This window comes from Erinaceus europaeus, chromosome 1, assembly GCF_950295315.1.
Source record: "Erinaceus europaeus chromosome 1, mEriEur2.1, whole genome shotgun sequence".
NCBI classification, from domain to species: domain Eukaryota; kingdom Metazoa; phylum Chordata; class Mammalia; order Eulipotyphla; family Erinaceidae; genus Erinaceus; species Erinaceus europaeus.
Window position 1 is genome coordinate 91,090,822 of NC_080162.1, and position 26,663 is coordinate 91,117,484.

The 26,663-nt window shown below is 45.1% G+C and overlaps 1 protein-coding gene and 1 pseudogene across 2 annotated transcripts in view; both read right to left on the reverse strand.

Annotated features, from left to right (window-relative positions):
- CDH22 (cadherin 22) overlaps positions 1 to 26,663 on the reverse strand; it is a 164,764-nt gene that overhangs the window by 39,508 nt on the left and 98,593 nt on the right. The window contains exons 4-5 of one of the 2 annotated variants that reach the window (XM_007533075.3): positions 17,923 to 18,042; positions 3,713 to 3,880 (exon numbers count right to left, since the gene is read on the reverse strand). In XM_007533075.3, coding sequence (XP_007533137.2) covers positions 3,713 to 3,880; positions 17,923 to 18,042 — 288 coding nt within the window. The remainder of the gene's footprint in view (positions 1 to 3,712; positions 3,881 to 17,922; positions 18,043 to 26,663) is intronic. The other variant, XM_060190931.1, reaches the window with a different exon arrangement.
- Positions 10,333 to 10,452, reverse strand: LOC132542463 (5S ribosomal RNA; annotated as a pseudogene).

Genomic DNA, 26,663 nt, shown 5'->3' on the forward strand with positions numbered 1-26,663 from the left:
GTGATCTACTGGGTGACCTGTCTAATGGTTCTACAATGCTTTCCTCTTAGTGGAAAGGGAAAGACACTAAACAATCACATCAATAAGATAGGCAGCCTGTCAGAAGATGCTGGGTAGTTTGGAGAAAATAAAGCAGGAAATAGGAAGGGGGAATGCTGATGAGAATGTGTGTATGGCATTTTAAGTAGAGTGATTAGAAAGGTTTCACGGAGATGATGACATTTCTGCAAATGTCTGAGGAAAGAGAGGGAATGAGTGGAAGAGATATTTGGAAAGAGCATACCAGACAGAGGGAGCAGCAGGTGCAAAGGCCCTGAGGTGGGTGCAATGTCCAGCATGTTTGAAGAACTGCAAGGTGGCTAAGCCAGGTAGGAGAGGCAGAGGGGGAAGACAGAAGAAACGAGGTCAGATGGGACACCAGCTGTGTCCTGTTCCCCTTCTAGAGTTAAGACTGAGGTGAGGGTGATTTGCTAAATTATGGGCCAACTGAATTAAACAGGGGTTTGGATATGGGCATGATTCTTGGGGGCCTCATGGGAATCCATACTCCTTGTGGAGTGGTTGCTTCTAATTTTTTCTCACACAGCAGTTATGAGATATCTTTCAAAATCGTGAGCTGACCTTGCCATTCTCCCAATCTAATTGCTTCTTTAGCTCCCCACTGCCCTGCTGATGGAATTGTACAAGCTCCCGTGTGTCCAGGGTCCTAAGTGAAACACATTGTTAGGATGATCACATTTCTTATAATTTTTCCTTCTGCCTCTCTCTCTGTATCTCTCTCTCTCTCTCAGACCACATTTTCTATTCATTAGATATTCTCAGTGCATGGCTGAAAACCAAACTGTTGCATAAATGAAATATGTGAGTAACCAGTGAGGAAATGAGTGAAAAGCAGAATGAGTTACCAGTACACTCTCATCAGATTGGCACAAATCAAAGAGACTGGCAATACCAAGTGTTGGCAAGGATGAGGTGCAATAGAGGTGTGTGTGAGGGGAGCAAGCAGTTTGACTTGAATTAGTAAAGTTGAAGGTGACCATAGCAGGTCATTAGATAACATTGTCATTTTGTTATAATATTGTTGAGAACAAGAAACAATCCTCATCAACACTGTTCAACAAAATGATGTTACTAAATGATCTAAGTCAGTTTCTAATAATCTATCAATGATATTAAGTGAGAACTTATTATAAAGCTCATGACTCGACTATCCTACTCTCCCATAAATACAACAGAGAAATTTGTATGCACAAATCATCAGTCCAGGTTCAAGCCTCTGGTCCCCACCTGCAGGGGGGAAGCTTTGCAAGTGGTAAAGCAGTACTGCAGGTATCTGTCTTGGGGGGCTGGGTGCTGAAGCACCTGGTTGAGTGCACATGTTATAATGCACAAGGACCCAGGTTCGAGCCCCCAGTTCCCACCTGCAGGGGGGAAAGCGTCACAAGTGGTAAAGCAGTGCTGCAGGTGTCTCTCTGTCTCCCACCCTCTATATCTCCTCATTCCTTCTTGATTTCTTATTGTTTCTATCCAATAAATAAAGATAATAAAAATTAAAAAAAAGAAATTTGTGCAAAAAAGCATAACAATACATGAGACAAGGTGCAAAATGCCATCTTCAATATATCCTTAAGAAGGAAACAGGCCAAATGCCCATCAAATGTATACAGGTAAACCATGGAACACTGTACAACAACGAAAGTGAATGGATTACAGTTACCAAGAAATAACATGCAGTTTCGTAAACATAGTTTTGAGAGACAACAAAAAAAGAAAGAGAATTTGTATTGTAGTATTCACTATATGGTTCAAAAAAACAGGTGAAATTAATTTATATGGTGCATATATACTTGAATCAGTCCTCATAAAAACCAAGGAGATAATGACCACAAAACAAACCAAAAAATGTGACTACCATTGGAGGAAGGGGGGTGTATGTGTGATAGGGGAAGGGGATGTTATGCTCAGGAACAAGCACATGGGACTTCTGGGGTCCTAGGTGGTGGTTATAGGACTATTGACTTTATAGTTATTTGTTATGTCCTTCTTCTTGTGTGCTCTATCTCACAATGAAGAAATGTTAAAATGAATCAAGAAATGCAAATGAAATGCAAGAAATGAATCAAGAAATGCAAAAAGAAATTGAGTAAACTTTTATAAACAGGGTCCTCTTCTTTGCACTGCCCACCCCTTCTAGTTTGGAGTAGGTACAGAGCCTGGAACCACTGGGCAGAAGACTTGGTGGTTGGATGGGGGAGATCACACAATGGTAATACAAACAGATTCTCATGCCTGAAGCTCTGAGGTCCCAGATACAATCCCTTGCACCACCACAAGCCAGAGCTGAGCAGTACTCTGGTAAAAACAAAACAAAACAAAACAAAACAAAACAAAACAAAACCTTGTTGCCTGGTGCTTCAAAACTTGCCTATCAGCAGGCAGGGACAAACCAGCTCCTATGCCAGGCTCCATGGTGACAGGGAGCCAGCTAGTGGATTCTGCATCTGGGCTAATCTGGGGTGATGCTGTGTTCTCATCTTAGGGATTGGATTCCCTTATCTCTTGGGGGTCAGTCCCCTGTGTCGAGGCCTAATGTGAGAGCAGCAGACCTCCAGTAATGACTCCCCTGATAGGAATCAGCCCAGCTTCCCCACAGCATTTCGTCTCTGCCAGCTTCAGTAGGTTCCCTGGTGTGACTCTCAACCTGAGCCTGGGCCAGAGGGACTGACTGGGCTGATGGGGGAGTGGGAAGGCTGAGCCAAAGACCCTCCCCTACCCCATTCCCTGTTGTGCCAGGAGAGTCAGAGGGTGGAAAAACCTTCTGGTTCAGAAGCACAGATTCCTGTCTTCCAGGCTCAGAAGAGGAGGGGGTGGATGAATGGCTGTAGACCTCAGCACGATGATCATATCGCTTGCTCTGCACCCAGCGAGCTGCTTCTATTTCCTGTGTTCCCTCCACTGGCTGTGGCCCTTTCTAGGGTGGGTCAGTGGAAGATGATGTGCAATAAGCTAGTTAGGATGTATGCATGGTTAAAAGAGGGGTCAGGGTGGGTGGGCAGAAGTGGGGGCACCTTCAGCAGGAGGCAGAAAGAGGTGGGAAGGTAACAGCTACTTGGTGGTATAGAGAATCAGACAACTTTGTGAAAAGCTTGATTAGAGAGGGGCTGCTGCAAGTGGGTGACTTGGAAGAATAGACAGACAGTAGTCACCCTTTTATGGTGCAAAGCCAAAAGGAACCTGGAACAAAGAACAGATCAGAAGCCGGGCAATGATGCACTTGGTTTAGTGCACATATTCCAGTGCACAAGGACCTGGGTTCAAACCCCTGCTCCCCACCTCAAGTGGAAAACTTTACAAGTGGTGAAGCAGGGATGCAGGTTTCTCTCATTCTCTCTTCCTATTTCCCCCTTTCTTCTCAGTTTCTCTCTGCCTCTATCAAAAGAAAAAGGAAAAAAAATGACTGCTGGGGATGGCAGATTTATTGTGCAAGTACTGAGACCCAGTGATAACCCTGGTGACAATAGATAATAATAATAATAATAATAATAATAATAATAATAATAAAATGAGAAACTTATCAATACCCATGGTAACCTCTCCCCACCCCCAACATGGAAACCCAGTGGGAAAGGTGCAGGGAGGGGCTGGTGGTTTGTTCAGATGGGCCAACAGACACATGGATGCAGCTTCTTCCCTCTGGGGAGGCCTCACTCACTCTGTGGGAAACGGGGCGGGTTGTCATTGACATCTGTGACCACGATGGTGACAGTAGTGGAGCCCGAGAGGCCGCCCAGCTGGCCTGCCATGTCCATGGCCTGGATCACCACCTCATAGCGCTCTTGGCTCTCACGGTCAAGGTCGGGCACAGCTGTCCGGATCACACCTGTGGGGGTAGGGGAGGGTGGGTGAGGTCACGGATGCCCCCAAAGCTGCTGCTGTGCACAGGCATCCTGGACCAGCAAAGGCTCTACTCCCCTAAGCACAGGAAGGGAGTAACTGATGAGGAAGATGCAGTGCAGGGACTCAGCCAGCCACCATGCATGCACACACACACACACACACACACACACACACACACACACACACACACACGTACGTGTGCATTTACAGATGTTCTCACACACAACACTCCACACACACACCTGCTTATGCAGATATGCTCACACACCCAAGCACACTTAGTAGATCTCTCTCTCTCTCTCTCTCTCTCTCATACACACACAACTATCATTCTTATAACACATCTACTTTTTTCATTTTTAAAAATTATATTGAGGGGTTAATGAATTATAGCACATTCGTCTATACATTTATATGTTTTCCCATTTCTACATAATAGGTGATGTCTAAATACTCTCATCCCCACCATCAAGGACCCCAGACTCCTTCTGCCCCGAGACCCCCTGTTCCATTCTCTACCCAGAGTCCCTTGCTTTGGTGCAGTACACCACCTTCTGTTTGAGTGTCACTCTGTGTTCCCCATTTCTGACTCTGTCTCTCAAGTTTTACCTACATGTGGAGTAATCCAGTATTCATCCCTTTCTTCCTGACTTATCCCACCCAGTAGTTTTCCTTAGTTTTCAGCAAAGGTGAAGCAAATATTGATATTTTAGCATTTTTGTTCTGTTCTTTGATAGTTGGCCTTGATTCAACAACATTGGTCATATTATTCTGTACATTCTGCCCTCCTTCCTATATGTTTGAGTTCCCAGTTCTTCTTCTTCTTTTTTTTTTTTGCCTCCAGGGTTATTGCTGGGCCTCAGTGTCTCCTCGGTGTCTGCAGTATGAATCCACTGGAGGCTATTTTTTCCCTTTTGTTGCCCTTGTTGTTTATCATTGTTGCTGTTATTATTATTGTTGTTATTGCAGTCGTTGTTATTAGATAGGACAGAAAGAAATTAAGAGAGGAGGGGAAGACGGAGAGGGAGAGGAAGATAGACACCTGCATACCACATATGCTGGAGGCTCGAACCAGGATTCTTATGCTAGTCCTTGCACTTTGTGCCATGTGCACTTAACATTCTGTACTACCACCTGGCCCCCTGAGTTCCCAGTTCTACTGTACTACAGATTACCACATTTAGACTAGATTTATGGGGTAAACAGTTAATTGCATGTATATATTATCTTCAAGTCTGAGAGCTACTCTCTGCCCTAATCCAGCTTTCTAGCCCTATTCTAAACTCTTGACACCATCTTCCCAGACTATATTTTTAGTCTACCTCTTTGCTAGCTGTCAAATTAAAGCAAACATTACTAAAGTCATGGGCCCCTAAGAACATACCTGAAATAGACTTCATAACTTCTTTCCACCCTAAAATCCCTATCCTCACATGCTCTATTCCTACTTTTTGGTTCCTGTCTATTAAACATTTTGTCTTGCTTTATATCTTACAGCCTTTTAGCCACCAAGTTGCAGATCTTACTATGATGCCTTTCTGACTTCCCTGGGCAAATGACTTCACCAATGTGTCCCAAAACCTCACGTCTCCAGAGCTCTACCCCATTAGGGAAAGACAGAAATAGGCTGGGGCTATGGGTAAACCTGCTAATGCCTATGTCCAGCAGAAAGGCAAGTACAGAAGCCAGAAGTCCCACCTTTTACACCTCATTAGGAAATTTGGTCTATACTCCCAGAGGAGGAGAAATGTTAGGGGAAGAGGACTGACTATAGGGCTCTGAACTCCAATTCCATCAGGATCCAGAGAGAGAAAAGGAGAAAAATGAAGGACGTCTGGAAGTAGTATAGGTGTAGGTGTGACTTAGGAAGGAAGAAAAGGCAGGACCATGGAAAAAACATGGGTAAGGGAAGTAAAACCAGAGGCTCTGTAACCTTTTTCCACCAGGACCTGAAGTGTTGGTCACCAGAAATCTTGTTTTTATACACTCAGTGAAAAGGAAGAAAATCTGGAAAATACCAGAAGAAGCCAGACACAGTTTCATTATCTGAGAGATAAAAGGGAAACAGGACAAACACTTGGAATTATTAATAGGTACAGGAGTGAACTAGAAAGAAAGTGAAGACAGGACTATTGAAAAATGAGGGAAAATGTATACACAGATATAGATAGATAGATAGTTGTAGAATTAGACCATACTGGTGACCTTGGGAGAACTACTGCAGTTTCCAATGGAGGGGATGGGATACAGAACCCTGGTGGTGGGAACTGTATGGAATTATATTTCTATTATCTTACTTTTTTTTTTTTTTTCCCTCCAGGGTTATCACTGGGGCTCAGTGCCTGCACTATGAATCCACTGCTCTTGGAGGCTATTTTTTCGCTTTTGTTGCTCTTGTTTATTGTTGTTGTTGTTATTGTTATTGCTGTTGTTGTTCTTGTCGGATAGGACAGAGACAAATGGAGAGAGGAGGGGAAGACAGAGAAAGGGAGAGAAATATAGACACCTGCAGACCTGCTTCACCGCTTGTGAAGCAACCCCCACCCCCTGCAGGTGGGGAGCCGGGTCTCAAATTGGGATCCTTAAGCCAGTCCTTACGCTTTGTGCTTAGCCTGCTGTGCTACCGCCTGGCCCCCTATCTTACAATTTTTAAAATAAATATTAAATCACTAATAAAAAATAAAATTAAAGTGGGAAAATATATAAAAATATAGATAGGTATAGAAATAATAGTCAATCCATATCTGTGACCTTGGGAGAACTACTGCAGTTTCCAGTGGAGGGAATAGGGACATAAAACTGTGGTGGTGAGAATGTTGTGGAGTTATACCCCTGTTATTTTATAATTTTGTAAATCAATATTAAATAACTAATTTAAAAGAAGAATTTCTGAAAGAGGTCCTACAAGAAAAGCAGTAAAGTAACACATCCACTTTTGTACTCTCCCCCAGATTCTGCTACACTGCTGGTGAGAATGCAAAGTTGTGCAATCCCTTTGGAAGACTGTATGGAGAGTCTTTCCATACCTTATGATCTCTCAGGCATTTACCCAAAGGATAAACACTAACTTGATGCACTCTACGTTCATAGCTGTATTATTCACAATAGCCAAAGAAAAGAAGCAGCTTAAATGCCCATCAGCAGATGACTAGCTAAAGAAATTATGGGATATATATTACATAGAATACTACTCTGCAATAAAAAAAGATGGTATTGTGTCCTTTCGGACAAAATAGATGAACTGGAGCTGATTATGCTTAGCAAAACAAATAAAAGAGAGGAAAGACAATTACCACATGGTTTCAGTTGCATGTAGAATCTAGCAAGCTGATATATAAGAATTTTCAAAACAAACAAAAAGCTCAGAAGCAAACAAATTGTTTGTAATACTTTGTGAGAACTATGGTCAGTTATCTTTGGGAGGCAGGAGGGTGGGGACACTGAACCTTGGTAGTAGGTGTGGTGTGGACATATACTCTGTAATCTTACAATCCTGTAACCCACTATTAATCACAAAGAATGTAAATAAGTAAATGCTTCTCCCCCATATCTACTTGCATAAATTACAGACATACTAACACAACTCATTAACAGACTATAGACTCTCATACATATACTATCATGCACACACATATCGACTCTCACATTTGCTATTATTTGATTTACAATAATTTGATTTACTAAAAAGAGGCTTGGGGATTAGATCCAGCCCTGGGCAAGTAGCCCCACTTCTGGGGCCTCAGTCTCTCCATGTGAGTGTGAGCTTGCCCTGTGGTGATTCATCTCTGCCAGTACAATCAACTCAGTGCAGCTTGGGAGTATTTTTTCTTTTTTTGGTACTGGAGAATGAACCGAGGACCTCATACATGCAAAACATGTGTTCTACTACAGAGCCATACCCCCATCCCCAGCTTGGGAGCAATGAACAAAGTAAATTGGACCTATTCTTGCACACCCACCATGGAGTCATGCTAACCTGCACACACACACACACACAACACACAAACACTGAATATGTTATGCACTTATGTGCCACATATATAAGGTCACATATGAGGTCACATACACAGGTGCACTCCAAGTTATGATTACACACTCTGATACACACACTCACACACACACACACACACACACACACACACACGCATGCACACACACCATGATTAAGTCATACTCCACTCCCAGTCTGGCCTGAGATTCTGTGTCCAAGCACTAGCTAATCACTGATCAGACAATCCTTCAAGCTGTTAATGGAAATGGGGGAGGGGCAGCAGGAAAGGGGTGACTGCAAGATTAATTCTGCTGAAGGGAAGGTGGAACTTGTCTTCCTGCCAGTGGGAGGCCAGGATGGAAGTAGGAGGGTTGATGAGGCTTTCACAGTCCCCCGCCCTGCCTTGACTCCAACCTGCTGAGTACCAGGTGGTGACAGGTGGTGCCCAGGGCCAGAGCACCAGGTGAAGTCACGCACCAACAATCCTATGATGTGCCCTATAAAGTCCAATCTCCGGCTTCTGATGTCCCCAAACAGCCCCCAGACTCCAATAAAGGCAATGAAACAGGAGGAGAGGCTGTAATGAGTGTAGGGTATATGTGTGTGTATGTATCTGAGGGAGCCAGTGGTAGGGCACTGAGGAGTCTGTTTATTGTGGGTTCACATAGTGATACAGAATGTGGATATTTTCTAATTAAGAGTCACAAAGACCTGCCACCAGCAGTCATCAAGGCTCCTCCATCAACACCCTTACCCCCACCCCTCCTAACCCTTTCTTTGACTTTTCCAATACAGTGATCTTGGGAGCAGATGGACTTGAGAAAAATCCCAGATCTGTCTTCTTTTTTTTAGCCATGTGATTTTGAGTCAATTCCTTCACCTCTCTGAACTTCACTTTCCTTATTTGTAAAACAGGGCAACAGCAACATCTTTGAAGAACAGGATTCTGCAACCTTGGCACAATTGGCATTTTGGGAAGGCTAACTCTACCCACCAGATGCCAGGAGCAGCATCCTCTCTCTGCCAGCCATGCCTCCTCCAGACATCAAATGACCCCCAAGAGGCAAAATCAGCAATGAACCACAGAGAGCCATCCTCACCAAGTTCACATTACAGGAGTTGCATGTGACCATAATGGCAATAGCAGTCATTGCTGCACATTTGCTAGGTCCCTGCTGTCCACACCTTAAGTAAACTGCCTCCCCATGAAGAAGGTACTGTGATGAGTCTATTTCACCATGAGGCATGGCAAAAACTCACTGTTCAAGGTTGCACACATGGAAAGCACACAGCCAGGATTCCAGCACACACTCTGGGGCCAGAGTCCATGCTCTGAATTGCTCTGCTGGACCACTGTGGGATGGAGGGCTCCTCCCTGCCTACCCCCAGGTACAAGGAGAGATCCCAGACCTCTGATAGAAGGATAAACCACAACAATCAGGCAAGTCAGTATTTCAAATCATGCAGTAAGTCTTCCCCGCAGGCCACATCAGGTGGAGAATTCAACTCTGCAGTTATGTGAGGAGAATCCTTCTGGGGATAAAGGCAGGGCTAGAGCTGCCCACTGGTCTGTAATCTGAGTCTCTGCTGCCCTGCAAGGGGGTGGGGGTTGCTGTTGGGTCCTCTATTCTAGAAGTAAAGTAGAAGGCAGAGAGAGAACAGAGAGTCAAGAGAGGGCTAAAGAATGAGCTGGAGAGAGAGAACATAATTGTGATGCAAAAAGACATGCCCAAGGTCTCTCTCTCTCAAATAAAAAAAATATTAAAATTTAATAAAATTTTAAAAAAGAGATTACTAAAGAGAAACCTAATGAGAATCAGAGGGAGAGATAAGGGTAAATAGAGAGGAAGGGAAGGAAGTGGGGTGAGGGAGATTGAGAGGGAGGGAGACCTAAAGAGACAGATAAAGTGAGAACAAAAGAGGGACACCACAAAGCTAGAAATAAATACACACACCCAGGAAGAGTCAGAGAGAGAGAGAGAGAGAGAGAGATCAACAAAGACAGTGAGACCTGGAGAGAAACAGACAGAAAGAGAAAGGGGAGGGAAAGGAAAGGCAAAGAACATCAGAGGCAGAGTGGACAGATAGTCTCACAGACAACAGAGAGGCCAAGGAATAGGGAGAAGATGGCAGATGGGCTGGCAGTGGTGTTACCTCCAGACCAGAGATGGGGAACCTCTGAGTAAACCAGGGGAAAGGTTGGAAAAGCAGCTGAGCAGATGGGATCTGACTGTGTGCTGAGTGTCATGCACATCACTTTACATCTAGCTGCTCACAGTGCTTGGTGGCGGAGTCCAAGGTCTCTGTGCACCTATAAATTTGTGCACCAAAAGTTCAGAGACCCCAGTTCTGAATGGGGCTTGAGACAAGGGTTTGACTGAGGTGTACCCCTGTGAGAAGCCATGCTCATGTAGATGATTTCCTAGCTGTCACTGTCATTTCCAGCTCTATAGGAACTGGGGGCACTAAACTCTTCTCTCATCCAAGTACTAACCAGGCCCGACCCTGCTTAGCTTCCGAGATCAGATGAGATCGGGCGTGTTCAGGGTGGTATGGCCATAGACTAAACTCTTCTCTATTGGAAAATAGTTGTAAAACCTTAGAGAGGGTATGATTGGGTGCCATCTGTGGGTAACTAGGCAGGAATACCCAGAGGCTGTGCTGCCTTTGGGTCCTGGTGTTAGAGGCCAGTGAGCTCTTAGTACGTAGGCCCTTTCATCCTGACTCAGCTTTGGCCAATGGTTCACCAGCAGTGTGATAAAAGAGAGGCTTACTGAGTTCTTGTAGCCAGGGACCTGCCCCATGGGGCCTCTGAGATCACTACTATGAAGAAGCCTAGGAGATATTTTCTTTTGTTCTATTCCTACTTTATGACTCCTGTGTATTAAACATTTCATCCTATTTTCCATCTTATTGCATTTCAGCCAGAAAGTTTCAGATACTACTAAGATTCCATCCTGACTTCCCTGGGCAGATGACCTCACCAATTCTTCCTGGAACCTCAGCTTTCCAGAACCTTACCCTACTAGGGAAAGATAGAAACAGGCTGGGGCTATGGATTGACCTGTCAATGCCCATGTCCAGCAGAAAAGCAATTACAGAAGCCAGAACTCCCACCTTCAGCACCCCAAAAAGAATTTTGGTCCATACTCCCAGAGGGGTAAACAAGAGGGCTCTGTATCCCCATTCCACCAGGACCTGAAGCATTTGTCACCAGAAATCTTGTTTTTAGATTCAGTGAAAGGGGAGCAACAGAGTAAAGTCAGGCAGTTTTACTTATCTGACAGAGAAGATGGAAAAAAAGACACTTGGGAATAGTAATAGGTGTAGGAGTAAACTAGAAAGGAAGTGAAGGCAGGACCATTGAAAAAAATGGGGAACATATATATACATAGATAAAAATAGATAGTGCTGGGGCCCTAACTGGGGAGTCTTGAGATTCCCCAACAGACATGATGGGCCTAGACCTCGAATAAATCCCTCTCTCCATTGTTACTAGTCATTTCTATCAGGAATAACACAATAAACCCCTTTGTGGGCCCCCATAGGACCTTGCCCTCAACTTGGATCAACAATGGTAGAGAATGTTCCATCCTCTGAAGGGAGGCTGGGCAATATACTCTATGCTACACCTGAGGAAGATGGGTCCTGATATTGGGGCAGCTTGGAACATTCCTACTTATGACCACAGAATGTGAACTCGGATATACAGGGATGCAGAGGTCACATAGGCTCCTAAGCTGCATATGGGCCCCAGATCACATCAAATTGATGGGGTTTACAGTCAACAATATTTATACACCTTTCCCATATTTGGGAGCTACTCTCTTCCCTGATCCAGCTTTCTGGTCCTTCTGCCAGCCATGACATCATCTCCCCAGACAATAATTAGGATCCACCTGCATATCAGATTTCAGGCTCAGGGAAAAAAAAACAAATAAACAAAAACTAGTTAGCCACAGGTCCTTTGGAATATAACTAAAATATGCCTACTAGCTACCTACAAAACAGAGACCCCCCCCCCCCCAACTCTTCATCTTCACTATTCCAGCCTTTAGGTCCGTGATTGTTCAACAATTTGTTTGGCTTTGTATGTTAACTCTCTTGTCAACCACCAGGTTACAGACGCTAGCATGATGCTAACCAGACTTCCCTGGACAGACAACCCCACCAATGTGTCCTGGAGCTCTGCTTCCCCAGAGCCCTTCCCCACTAGGGAGAGAGACAGGCTTGGAGCATGGATCAACCTGTCAATACCCATGTTCAGCGGGGGAGCAATTACAGAAGCCAGACCTTCCACCCTCTGCAACCCACAATGACGTTGGGTCCATACTCCCAGAAGGTTAAAGAATAGGAAAGCTATCAGGGGAGGGGGTGGGATACAGAGTTCTGGTGGTGGGAATTGTGTGGAGTTGTACCCCTCATATACTATGTTTTAGTCAATGTTTCTTTTTTATAAATAAAAAATTAAAAAAAATAAATAGTAACAGAATCAGCCCATATCAATGATCTTGGGAGAACTACTGCAGTTTCCAATGAAGGGGGTAGGACACCGAACTCTGTTGGTGAGAAGTGTATGAATTATACTTCTGTTACCTTACAATTCTATAAATCAATATTAAATTGCTAAAAGAAGAAGGAAGGGGAAGGGGAAGGGGAAGGGGAAGGGGAAGGGGAAGGGGAAGGGGAAGGAGAAGGAGAAGCAGCTGTTGCTGCATAGGGGAGACCCAGCTAAGTTAGCTGTCCTAGCATGGTTAGCCCTCCCCCCAAACCCTAGAAATCTACCAGCTTAACTTTTCTGCTATGACTATGTCCTGCATTTCTGTGGGTGGTGCTCCCTTCCTATCCTAGACCCCAAAGTTAGGGATAACCAGATTTCTCCCACAATCTAGTCCCACACACTCAACTAGGTCCCCAAAACTTGGTCTTTTAAGGGTCTCAGTGGTATCACTAATTCTTCCACCTCAACAAGGCCCTTCACTTTAATCTTGTTTCCTCTTGGGCTAGCCAGACATATGTTGTTTTCCCTAGGCTATCTTCCTGATACTGAGGTCTCAGGATGAAGTTCCAGGAGAGAAGTGGGAAACTGGCAAGGTCTCTACAGGTCCATTCTGGAATTTGCATAACATCACTTTTGCTTACATTTTATTGGTTAGAGGGAGCTGCAAGGCTGACCTAGATTCAAGGGATTGGGAAGGAGACACCATCTCTTGGTGAGAAGAGTGGTGGTCATTTACTAAGAGGCCAGTTCAGAGATGGAAGGAACTGTGGGTCTATTCTGCTATGACTATGTCTCAATCCACACCCTAGCTCTGTTGCTGGGAGAAGCATCCTGGAAGCTGGTGCACTCCTGAGGGATCTGGGTAAAATTCCCTCTTCATAAAATGAAAAACTAAGGCTCAAAGAAGCTCAAGAATTTGCCTAATGTCTAATCAGACCTTAAATGGTGGGAAGAAGGTATGGCCCCCTGTCTGAAGCTCTTTTCTCTTGTACAACCTCGTATCTGACTCAGTAATCACAGCAAATAGTAGGTCCTCAGTAAAAGTGATGAATATGCAAAGCCAGAAAGCTTCCAAAAAACCTCATGGGCCATTTTGGGGATTTTACATGAGACAGAGTTTCTAGAAGCAGGTCTCACAGTTTGGAGACAATTCTCTGACACTCCTTACATTTTGGGCTGGAGGCCCCATAATTCAGTTCCATATAGGCAACAATCTCTTCTGGTGTTGCTTATAATCTTACATTTGGGGTCTGGCACATAGTAGGCATTCAAGAAACATTCTGACAGCCTGGTCTCTTCCTACCAACCATCTGTCTTTCCTCTCAGGGCTGGAGTGCTGATGTCTCTCTGTTTCCGGCTTCTTAGAGGAACAAAAGCCCTGTGAGGGCAGAGACCAGCTCTGGTTCATCATCCTGACCCTGGGGATGGTGCTCATCAGATGTTAGCTTTGTTTCCACCCTGTAGAAGAACACCCCTGACCCCCTGGAGCATCATTAGCAGATTGAATTGAAATCTCAGAGAGAATTGTCCTCTTCTCTGGGTGTTGTGGGCGGGGGCTGGTAATTAGAGCCTAGCCACAGCTCTCTGCATCCTTGTCTTCACCCATCATCCAGCTTCCAGCTGTTGTCCCTACCGCCCCCACTGTCCCCTCTAAATGCTGCAGAAGGGGCCCTGGAGCCCAAGTGATGCCTCATTAGCCTGCAAATGCCATCTCTGCTGCCCCTGTGGGGGGCTTGCTGGCAGGCCTGGCCTTTAAAACACACAAGTTAATTCTTCCACTGGCACTGGGCCTCAAGGTGCCCCGCCTCCTCCCTTCCCTCACACCTTCCTCTCAGGCCCTGTTCCGGCTCTGCTCCCTGCTATCTGCACAGCGAGAACTGACTGTACCTCACAGCAGCTGCTAAATATAGACCCACATCAGCGGAATATTCCTGGCTGGGGAAATGGAGCTGGGGCTAGGAATGGCACCAGGGTGGCTCCTGCACAGGGACTAAAGTGAGGGGAGGAACATTCTGGTGCCTCCTGGGAAATGTCAACTAAGACCTCTTCAGAGTATAAAAGTTGAGGGACCCTAGAATGCTCTGTACCTGCCTAGGCTGGTGCTGACTTTGGGGACCTTCTTTTCCCACCTCCCCAGACTCTACCAGCCACCAATTTCCTACCCTGCTCCTGGACCACTGCAGTGGGAATACTCTTTCTTGGGGCATCTCTCACTCTCTTAGACCCTGATTCTTCATCTGCCTACCATATATGTTTTCATACATATCTTAGTCTCAGTCCCGGCCCTTCCCTTATTTCTATGTCCTGTCTCTTTCTCCACCATTGAAAGCTGGTTAACTCTAAGGACACCATATTTCCAGACTGAATGGATGAAGATATCATTATCATCATGCATGCACCTAGTTTCCTAATATCTACCAAGTATCAATGTTCCCTGGACCTCCATGTGCTCTTTGAGACATCAAGAGGTTCACACCCTTATTCAGGTCTCTGACTGAGGTCACCTATCCAGAGGGGCCTGTCCTGACTTTTCCAAGTCTGTCCCCCTTCCTGATCCTGTGAAGCTTCTTCCTAGCACTCATTGCTACAGGACACTAGGTTGAATGTTTATATGCTTATTCTCAAACTTGAATTAAAGTTCCATGAGATTAAAGTCTCTTAGATTTTCCTCTTGCTTTATTCCTACAACTGAGGGTGGAACTAGGCACATAGACTCAATAAAGAGCAGCTGAATGAATGAACAAACTCTCTCATTGGCTCCTCACTACAATGATGTGGGTTTTATTATTTCACCCATATAACAAGGAAATGAAAGCTTAAAGAGTCCCAATTACTATGAGAGTGCCAGGTCCATATTTTAGGTGTCCTGGTAGGGGCTATAGTTGTTTCCTCTTGTCTCTTTTCTCATCTTAACTTGAATAGAGTTAAGAGACTGAATTATTTAGCTAGTGTACTGAACAAGTGAGTGGTTCTGGGACACTTCCTTAATTCTTCTACCCCAGCTTTCTTAATACATATCCCTCTTTTGCATTTCTGTAGGTGGTACTCTCTTCCCATCCCAGGCCCCAAAGTTGGGGACACCCAGACTCCTCCCACAGTATAATCCCACACATTCATCTAGGCCACCAAAACTTTGCAGGTCTCACTAGCACCCCTAAACCTCCCACCTCAACAAAAGCCATAACTTCAATCCTGCTTCATCTTGGGCTCCTTAATTGGATGAAACAGGTTAAGGAGTCTGACTGGGTGTCAAAACCTTATGCTGGCTTTGGTTTTGTCACCAAGGCTCTCTGCTGGGCACCTCAAGCTTTTGAGTATCCCTGAATTCAATTCCTGCCTCTGTGACATGCTATACAGAAGTAGCCCAAGGGATCTTGTTAAAATGAAAACCTGAGCATGTCCTTTCCCTGCTTAAAAGCTATCAATGAACCTACAATATTGGGGAGGAGGATGGGAGACAGGCTTTGTTTGGTGACTCTCAGGAGTGTAATCTAGTACATTCCAGCATTGTCTATCCAGATTCTAGATGCACATACTCCTTGACCCAGCTTTTCCACTTCCTGAAAATTATACTGCAGATATACTTACACAAGCACAAAATGATATATGTATGAGGTTATTCACTGTAGCATTGTTCATTGTAGCCACAGATTGGAAACAGCGTAAGTGTCCATCAATAGGGGAAATTAATTTTAGTGTATCCATAACAGTTGCTAAATAAAAGAATGAAGGAGCTCTTTATGTACTGATATGGAATACTCTTTAAGATGTATTGTTAAGTGAAAAATACAAGCAGTGTATGTTGTGTGTGTTTATAGCTATAATTCATATAAAAAATAAAACAAATACATGTACCAGTTTTCTTGTACATGCATAGAAAAGCTCTGGAAAGATACAGGAGAAAATTACATTGGTTGCCTTGGGGACACAGACTAGGTGGCTGGGGACAGGGTGAAGAATTTCCACTAAACAATCACTTGGACTTTCTGAATTTTGAACCTTGAAATGTACCATCTATTTTTTAAAAACCTAATATTTTTCAAGTGAGTGAGTCCAAGATTTCTTAGGATAGTTACACCAAGAGGATACATTTGGAGTTGTAATTACTGGAGAGGGGTGGGGGGTGGAAAGCTATTTCTTCCCTCTTTTCTTCTTTCTTGCTTCCTTGAATACTTTTTTAGTACTTAAATGATTTCCAAGATGCATTACTTCTTCAAAGAGAACAATAATGAAGACATTATGTGTAAGAGGATATAATTATAACTCACAGACGGGAATCTTCAACCCTCTCCTCAAACAAGCAAACAAGAACAAATATATAAGGAATCAAAGTTCCAAATCTATATCCTGTCCTCCCACTGCCCTTAGATTAGACCCAAGATCTATTGGCCAGTTGACACCTGACAGCCAGGCCCCTGTAAACCTCTTTGCACCAACTCTCAACAAGATAGCTTCCCCTGTCCTGAGTTGCTTACAATTCCCACCATGCATTGACTGCTCTCTTTCTTCCACTTTTTGCCTGTTCCATGCCCTCTGCCTAGAATGCACTTCCCTGAATCTTGGTCTGGCCAGCACCTTCTTATCCTGTAGAGATCTGATGTTTCTGTCTCCAAGAACACTGCATCCTCATTTTCATGTATATGCCTGTCCCCTTGCTTCCACTGGACTGTGGGCCCTGTGATGGCACTCGATAAACATTCTGGGTTAGAGACCCTTTCTCTTCACTCTCGCCCTGCCCTGCTTATTCTGGGGGTAGTGGAAGCACTACCTGGAAATCAGCAACCACTCCCAGCTATGCAGACTGGAGAGAGCCAGCCCACCTGTTGAAGCCTGTCTCCTGTCCTCCCAGCTATTCCCAGACAGGCCCTTAGATGTAATTATGTCCTAACCTCAGAGTGGGTCGGGGGATGTGTTGTTGGGAAGGGCAGAAAGCAAAAAAAGCCATTCTTCTCTACTTCTCTGTCAGATTGTAAAAAAAATGTCTTTAGAGTACGGTTATATGGAAAACTGGGAAATGTTATGCATGTACAAACTACTGTATTTATTTTCAACTGTAAAACATTAATCCCCCAATAAAAAATAAATTAAAATGTCTTTAAAGCAAAGTTTCCACAGCTCTGAAAAGGTGCCTTTCACCAGCCAGCCCCCTCCCATGAGTACTTATAATGGAGCCAATAAGGACTTCCAAACACCTGCCTCTGTTTAGCTCTAAGAAAGGGCAGCTTAGTTTAAGGAGTCCTTTTACCTAGAGGGGTCACCTATAGCCTTTTTGGTTTCCTGCTGAGTCTGCCATCCCATTCTTGAAAAGATGTCAGCCCCACCCTCTCCACAGCCCTGGTATTTCCTGCAGCTGGCATTCTGGATGTCCTCTGTCCAATTACCAGTGTTGTTTGGCTAGAAGTGTGGATGCCTGGCTCTGGCCCTTGGCCAGTCCCCTTTGGTCAGGTCTCTTGGCCCTGGTTCCTGCCCTCACTCCTCTGGTTTTGCCTCAGTCCCACCCCACAGTGGTCTCAGGCCTTGCCCCACCCCTCACCAGTCTTGGAGTCCACGGTGAAATGGTGTTCGCCATCCAGAACGCTGTACACCAGCCGGGCACTATTGCCGTAAGTGGGGTCATCCGCATCCGAGGCCATCACCTGCATCACCGACGTGCCTGGGCCCAGGGGATCAAGTGAGACAGGGGTCACCTGAGGCCACAGTGCTTGCCTGCCCCACATCGCCCCCTCACCCAGGGAAACCCTGGGAATGGAGATTCTAGCTGGATACCATTAAAAACCACCATCTCCAGACTGAGTCTCAACCTGCTTCCTGACCCAGAAGGACAAGCAAGAGCACAGCCAGAGCTGGAGCCAAGCTTGCCTCAGAAGGTTCCCAGCCGAGAACAGCCTCTCTGAACCTGTTTCCTCTTCTGTAGAATGGTGACTGGTGGAGGGTGAGCTACCCAAAATCCTTGGTTCCTGAGACTGAGGGAATGTGTTTAAACTCCCAATGCTATTGGTGGGAATGCAAACTGGTGCAGCCCATTTGGAAAGCAATATGGAGAGTTCTTAAACAAATAAAAATGGAAATACTTTATGATCCAGCAATACTACTCTTGGGCATTAATCCAAAGGACATGAAACACTAATTCAAAGGGACATAGGCACCCCTCTGTTCATAGCTGCATTATTCACAAAGAGTGGAAGCAGCCTAAGTGCCTATTCACAGATGACTGGATAAAGAAGTTATGGAATGCATACTTCATGTAGTACTACTCTGAAATAAAAAAAGATGAAGTTGTGTCCTTTGGGACAAAATGGATGAAACTGGAGGTGATTATACTTAGTGAAATAAGAGGTGGAAAACAACTACTGGGGGCTGGGTGGTGATGCACCTGGTTGACTGCACACATTATAGTGAGCAAGGACCTGTGTTTAAAGCCCCTAGTTCTCACCTGTAGGGGGAAAGCTTCATGAGTGCTGAAGTAGTGCTGCAGTTATCTCTCCCTCCCCCCCCTCTCTTTCACTATCTATCTCCCCCTTCCCTCTCAATTTCTGTCTCTATCCAAAATAAATAAAATAAATAACAAAAATAACTACTGGATAGTTTCACTTGTATGTGGAATCTAGAGAATTCCAACACGGACTTGCAAAAACAGAAACAAAACAAAACAACCTAGAAGTAAACAGGCTGCCTCTGACTTTATGAGGACGAGGGTGGTTATCACTGGAAGGGTGGGGACATAACTTTGGTGGTGATGGTGAGTATGGCGTGAAACTACACCTGTAATCTTAAGATTTTGTAAACTTCTATTCATCACAAGTAAAAGAAAAAAAATAGCTAGAAAAAAAAAGAAGAAAAGACAAAGAAAAAAAGAGAAAAGAGAAAAATAATTCCATGGCAGGCAGGTTCATGTCCATTCAAGTTATCTAATCAAAGCCAGTCAGAGGTGGGACCAGAAAGCAAGCCCCTGACTCCCAGAGCATGGTCTTTTGGTCTTTCCACCCACTCTAGCCTGTTGTGATTTCTCAAAGGACTCCTGCCCCATTTCCTGACTCCCTTCTGCCACCGCAGGTGTGCAGGAACAGTCCAGAAAGACAGCTAAGTTCACCCAAGGCTCTGAGGCCTGTGTGCCTTAGCCCCTGAGAGGGAGAATGGAAGAGCCGGGCTTTCTCTTTGGAAAGTAAGTGCCTCGCCCTTCCCCCACCCACCCCAGACAGTCCCGCCCCCAGACACACACGCACTTCTCTGCATGCTCTGCACGTAGGCTTCTGGGGAGAGTATAAATTGGATAAAAGTCCATCAAACAGCGGCAATTAAGTTATTGATTTTCGACGCTGCCTCATTAAACTGGGAGCTTCTCTCAGCCTGTCCCAGAGACGGCTCTAATTTGACATCATGTTCAATTTGACGAAAGCAGGGTTTGGACGTGAAGCTGGACCGGATGGGGTTGGGGGAGGTGTAGTGAAGCCATGGTGCCCACTGGGACCTTCCCAGAGAGAGAGTGTTATGTTAGACCCAAGAGGGAGCATTGAAGGCTTAGGAATGTGACCCAAGGGGATGAGAGTCCTAGCTTTGTTCAGGAGGAGACCCTCTCTTGGGAGCCCTGCTGGAGAAGGGATGGAGCCTTCATATTCTGAGGGTCTAAGGGGGCCCTCTTGCCCTTGGGTTGGGCTCTCTCGGCTGGCAGGGACACATGCTGGGACGTGAGGCCAGTTCACTGCCTGGCTAATGAGTGAGACTCTGAAATGCTACTGCAGCAATTCTGCTAAGCCTAGCCCTCCACCCGCCTCTCCTGCCTCCAGCCTGGGGCCCTCGATCATTCCAGACAGACACATGTATTTATTTTTCACTCTTTTGCATTTCTCATTTCCCTCTCCATGTCCCTCCTCCCATCCTCAGTCTCCCAAGCCAGCCCTGCAATGCGCTTCTCTCTTTGGTGCCTTCAGCTCCATGTCAACCACATCAGACTTCCCCATAGGTGGGCAAAAGGTCTGGGCCAGCCCCCTCCTCCTGATGTTCAGTGCTCAGAGTAGTGAGTGCCAAGGCCATACTCTTAGGTGTCTTTTAATTTTATTTCTTTCTTTATTATTACTTTTTAAAGTATTTTATTATTTATTTTTGAAAGAGATGCAGAGAGAGAAAAAAATACCAAAGCACTGCTCAGCTCTGGCTTATGGTGGTGCGGGGGAATGAACCTGGGACTTTGGAGCCTCAGGCATGATAGTCTCTTTGCATAACCACTATGCTATCTATCCCCGCCCAGGTGTCTTTTTTATACAGACAGAAGACAAAGGAATAGTCTTGAGCACCCACTCCATGTTGGGCTCTATAAGCTAATTAAAACCATCACCTCAAATCTTCACAGCATCTGTAAATTACAGGCAACGGGAATAGGTCAGACAGGGGTGAGACCTGACCATGAGTACACAGTGAGGAAGTCGTGGAATCTGCACTCAAAAATCACTGAGGCCAAAGCCCTATGGGTGCCAGGGTCAGCACAGATTCAGCGAGTCTGGTGTACGGAGTCACAGTCACAGAGGGTTCTGCAGCTTGACCTTGGCCATGTCACAAACTCTTTTGTACCCTCAATTTGCTCATCTGTAAAATGAGGAAGATATAACTATCAAACTCTCAGAATCCTTTCGGAAATTCAAATAGATCTCCATGTTCAGCACCGAGGACAGAGCCTGGTCCATGTTTAGAACTCAAGAAATGCAGGTTGTTGCTGTCTCAGGAGGCAATGCATGCCAGTACACAATAGCACAATCATGCCTCCCTCATAGACATTCTGAAAAGGGAGAAGCAGCATAACGCATCAGACTCATGGAGGTTGCTTAATAAATAGTGGCAGTTGTAACTGTTAGGAGAGCTGGGAATCCCTGTCACATCCTTCTGCATGTTTCCCCCATCCTCTGAGCAAGGCACAACGCCTGGCTGAGTGACTCCCCAAGGACATGGTTGAGTATACGCTCTCTGGCTCTTTCTCTCCCCCCACTCTCTGGCTTCATCCCAGGGACTCCCGAGGGGATGATGGAATCATTTCCCCAATCTGGGATTTTTTATTGCAGCCATTACAGTTAATGCTGACACGTGGGGATGGTGAAGGGTCAGTGATTCACCACTGGCTCCTCAGGCTCCACACCCTTCTCCTTCTTCATAAGCCAGCAGTTAAGGAGAAAAACAAAGGGGGGGGGGGGGCGGGTAAGCTTGTGACTGTCTTGGGACTTTGGGTTACTTCACCTCATTCCAGCAATTTCTACTTTTCTAATGCACCATCATATTCATTCTCATCTTTAGCCCTCACACTGACTCTCTCATGCAGATGTAACCATGCAGTGGTAACCATCAGCTCCAGGGATGTAGGGGTGAAGAGGAACACCCTGCTTTGCACTGTTTGTTGATTTCCATGGCATGACTGTTTCCATCATGGCCAATTTCAAGTTACCACTATGATATCAAGTGGCTCTCAAAGCTCCCAAAAATCAATACATGGCTCTTGTGAAGTGATATGAACCAGCACAGCACACTCCTGCATCATCCATTCCCCTTTTATAGATGAGGAAACTATCATGCATATTGAAGGATGAAAATGTAAATTAAAAATGAGCCCTGTTATATCATAGTTCATTATTCAATAATAATAACAATAACAGGTCATATTTATTAAGTGACTAATTTGAGTTAGATAATATAAGTTCTTTATATATTATCTCCTGCAACTTAAAAATAAAGCCCGGAGGTGAACTCTATTAAGATTTCTAATTTACAAATGAGGAAATGGAGGCAGAGTAAAGCTAAGTTACGAACTCCTTTGTCCTTCAATTTTCTCAAGTGTGAAACAGAAGCAATAATATTACGAAACTCTCAGGATCCTTGTGAGAACTCAAACAGATCTTCATGTTAGGCACCAAGAATAGTGTCTGGATAACATTCACTAGAAGAGGTAAGATTCAAACAAATTTATCGCAAGTCAAAACCCTATATATATCCTGCCTAGCAAGTACAAGGGAGTCAATAGGTACTTCAATAGACAAGCAAGGGGAGTCGGAGGGTAGCGCAGGTGGTGCAAAGCGCAAGGACCAGTGTAAGGATCCTGGTTCGAGCCCCCCGGCTCCCCACCTACAGGGGAGTTGCTTCACAGGTGGTGAAGCAGGTCTGCAGGTGTCTATCTTTCTCTCCCCCATCTGTCTTCCCCTCCTCTCTCCATTTCTCTCTGTCCTACCCAACAACAACAACATCAATAATCACTACAACAAAACAGCAAGGACAACAAAAGGGAATAAATAAACATTTAAAAAAATTAAATAAATAAAAAAAAAGAAAAGCATGTGAGACAGAATGGTGAGGGAAGAGTGGGTAAATATCAAGGATCTGGGTTCAGGATTTTACCTCCTAAACAGCTGGCACAAGCTTTGACTTCCTGATGTATGTCTGAGATTACCTAGGATGAACGGTTAGCTGGCCATGGTGGGGTTATGTGGGGTTAAGGCTTGAACAGAAAGAGTTGTACAGATGATTTTTGGGTAAGCAGGCTGTTAGGGCCCAGGGCTTCATGTGGAAAGTTAGATATGAAAAGGCTGGTCCTTGGAGAGCACAGAAACCAGTGGCTCTCAACCTGGCTGCACATTAGAATCTCTTAGGAGCTCTAAAATAAAACTGACTCCAAACTAATTCAATAGGATTCTCTTGGGGGCGCAGTGCAAGAAGGTATTTTTTTTTTTCCTCCTCCAGGGTTATTGCTGGGCTCGGTGCCTGCACCATGAATCCACCGCTCCTGGAGGCCATTTTTCCCCCCTTTTTGTTGCCCTTGTTGTAGCTTCGTTGTGGTTATTATTATTGCCCTTGTTGACACAATTCGTTGTTGGATAGGACAGAGAGAAATGGAGAGAGGAGGGGAAGACAGAGAAGGGGAGAGAAAGACACTTGCAGACCTGCTTCACCGGCCTGTGAAGCGACTCCCCTGCAGGTGGGGAGCCGGGGGCTCGAACCGGGATCCTTACTCCGGTTCCTGCGCTTTGCGCCACATGCGCTTAACCCACTGCGCCACCGCCCGACCCCCGAAGGTATTTTTAAAAGCTCCCATAGTGATTCTAAAGTACATCCCAGCTAATAACTGATGCCTGAGTTCCAACCCCTAACTGAACAGATAAAGAAACTGAGTCATATAGAAACTCAATGACTTTCCCAAGTCTACATTATTAGTAAGTGGTAGGAAAAGAGTCAAACCCCGGTGTGTGTATCCAGCACATCACCTTCCTGGACTCACTGTGCTTTACTGAAATTAACATCCAGATAGAATCATCAAGGATGACACAGACACCCTCCCAGCTCACATCTTCATGAAGACTGGAAGGGCTCTGGTAACAAGAAACCCTAGGTTCAAATCCCATCCCTTCCTCATTCTGTGGCCTTGGTGAAGTCTTTTCCATTGTCTGACCTATGTTCCAATCTGTAATTTAGGGGGAGAAGTTTGCTTCTCAGAGATGCTCTGAGAATTTGAGAAGATGGGTTGAAATGGCTAATGAGATAAGCTGTGCAGTGGAGTTCTTTCCTCTCTCTTCTCTTTTATGGTTAGATCTTTGGGTTCATGTCCTTGACCATGAGTAGAAGACATTTGGGCACCAGTTGGAGGTAGGGGAAAGGGCTTGTCTGTTCACTGTCTCTGGTTTCTTAGTTGTTCTGATATCATTTGTTATGTCCTAGCTTCCAGGTTAGAATTCTTTCTTTTTTGTTCCTTTACTCTTGCTATCTGTGAGGTTCAAATGAAACCCAAATTTATGCTCCAGAATCCCCAAGAAGAGCCCCAAATGACTCAGGGGCTGGTGAGGGGGTGGTGGTGGTGCTGTGAGAGGTAGCAGAGGTCAAGGACTAAAGATTCTAGCTCTATCCTAGGCTCTCCTTGTGACTATGTGGAAAATACCTGATATGAATGTGCCCTAGTTCCCCTTCCTGTAGAGAGAACACTTTCTCATTCCTTCCTTCCCTAGTGAGGGAGACACCTTAATGAGAAGAGCCGAAATATTTTGGAAAAGAATAGAGTAGTCAGCTGAGGTGACCAAGTATTATTATTATGAAGATATTCATAATTATTATCGTCCTGCCTCTTCCCTGTCTCCTCATGCTGCCCTGCTGGGCCTGGGGAAACCCTTGTGAACATTTAGCTTCTCAAACATTTATAAAAAAAAAAAATTAGTGCCACCCCCTGCTGCTGCCAGAACTGCACAGAATGCTTTCTATTAAAAATTAAAAACCACTTGTCGAGTCCCTGTGTGTGCTCAGATTACACAGGAAACAAGCTCCTTCTCAAACTCACTCCTCACCACCCCCTCCCAACTCTCTCTTTGATCATCACTTAGAATGCTGTCTCCCTGGACCGGCCTTGACTCCCCTCTGGGCCACATAGCCAGGGTAGCCTAATGCAGATGAATGGTACATGGGAGAGAAGGAAAGCAGCTTCAGAGGCAGGGGAGGTCACAAACTAAAGGTGGGGAAGGCAAGCCCCAGAGGCAAGTAACAGAGGAAAAGGACCTGAAAATGGGTCAGAGTCTCAGAGACAAGGGACAAAGAGATAGAGAGAGAGAGAGAGAGAAAGTCGGAAAACAGATACTCAGATACACAGGGAGAAATTAGGACAGAGACAGAGCTGAGAATCAGAGAGGCAGAGATACATAGAAACAGAAAGTAGGACAGAGACAGTGTTATAGCAAGAGGTACAAAAGATATAGTCATATACTAGAATTAAACAGAAACAGAGACACACAGTGTTGTGATAGATAGGAAACATTGGGTAAGTGGGAGAGATCCATAGGTGGGACAAGGAGGAGGAAGGTAATTTGAACCTGATGGATGATGGCTCCCTTATGCAGCAAATACACTTGCCCAGAGTCTGCAGGGGACTCTGAACATCCTGACCCCTTACTTGCCCCTCATGGATCCCAGCCACTGACTCACCCTTGCAGACAACACTAAGAATGTGTGTAGGAACTTCATCTATATCCTGAGAGAGAAGACTTAGCATCCCAAACTGAAATCCACATGTAATTGTGTTTTCTCAGTATTTAAACAGGACCCTCTGTTAAGAAGTCATATTCCCAGACCCTTGCCTCACTAGGGGAAGAGAGAGACAGGCTGGGAGTATGGACCCACCTGCCAATGCCCATGTTTAGCGGAGAAGCAATTATAGAAGCCAGACCTCCCACCTTCTGCACCCCATAATGACCCTGGGTCCATACTCCCAGAAGGATAAAGAATAGAAAAGCTATCAGGGAAGGGGATTGGATACGAAATTCTGGTGGTGGGAACTGTGTGGAATTGTACCCCTCTTATCCTATGGTCTTGTCAATATTTCCATTTTATAAATAAAAAAAGAAGTCATATTCCTTTGCATGTTCAAGGCAACACTATTCCAATAGTTTTTAATAGCATACTTCTGCCTATTACTGACAGGAACTGTTTTTTGCTTATAGTTCAGTTCCACTGAGTCACCCAATACCTAAAGGAAACCCAATATTGCTAGACCCTCAAAGACAGGATTGTGGCTCTGCCATCTTTGTACCCACATTCATGTGAGCACAGGTCCTAGCTAGCATGAAGAGAATGCCCATGCTTACTGAATGATTTGCTGATGAAAAAGACATAGATTCATGTCTCCCTGTCCAGATGACCTGGTTCATGGGGCTGTATCCCAAGGGCAAGGGTCTCTGCTCCTCTCTGCCACCTTTTCCCACCAGAAGCCACCTAGTGTCCTGTCCTCCCATCCTGGATGGTGAGAGCCAGTGCCGTTGCTAGGCAAGGAGATATTGCACATATAGATCTTCCTGGACTTTAATTAAAAACATCTTTAGAAGTTGTCTCAGCAGAGGCAGCGATTGATTCCTGGCTTGGGCCTGAGGGCTGCTGAGCCATACTCTCTTATCCTGCAAACGGGACAGTCAGAAACTCCTACCTGCTCCTGCCCTTCCCAAATGACACCCTCCGGGGACCTCCTTCTTTTCTCTCCACACTGCCTCCCCCACCCCCAAGCATGGGATTTAGGAATCAGACAGTGTGTACTCCCAATTTTATTTCTCTTCTTATCTTGTGCCTTAGTTTTTTCAGCTATAAAATGGGAATGTCAACACTTAACCCATGAGAGTGCTTGGAAGAATAAAATGAGGTTGAGGATATGAATGTTCTCTGGAAGTTGTAAAGCTCTGGGCAAGCTAAAGAAATGGCTGTGGAGAGCTTAGGAAACAGCATGAAGATTACACAAAAGACTTTCATGCCTGAGGCTCCAAGGTCCTGAGTTCAATC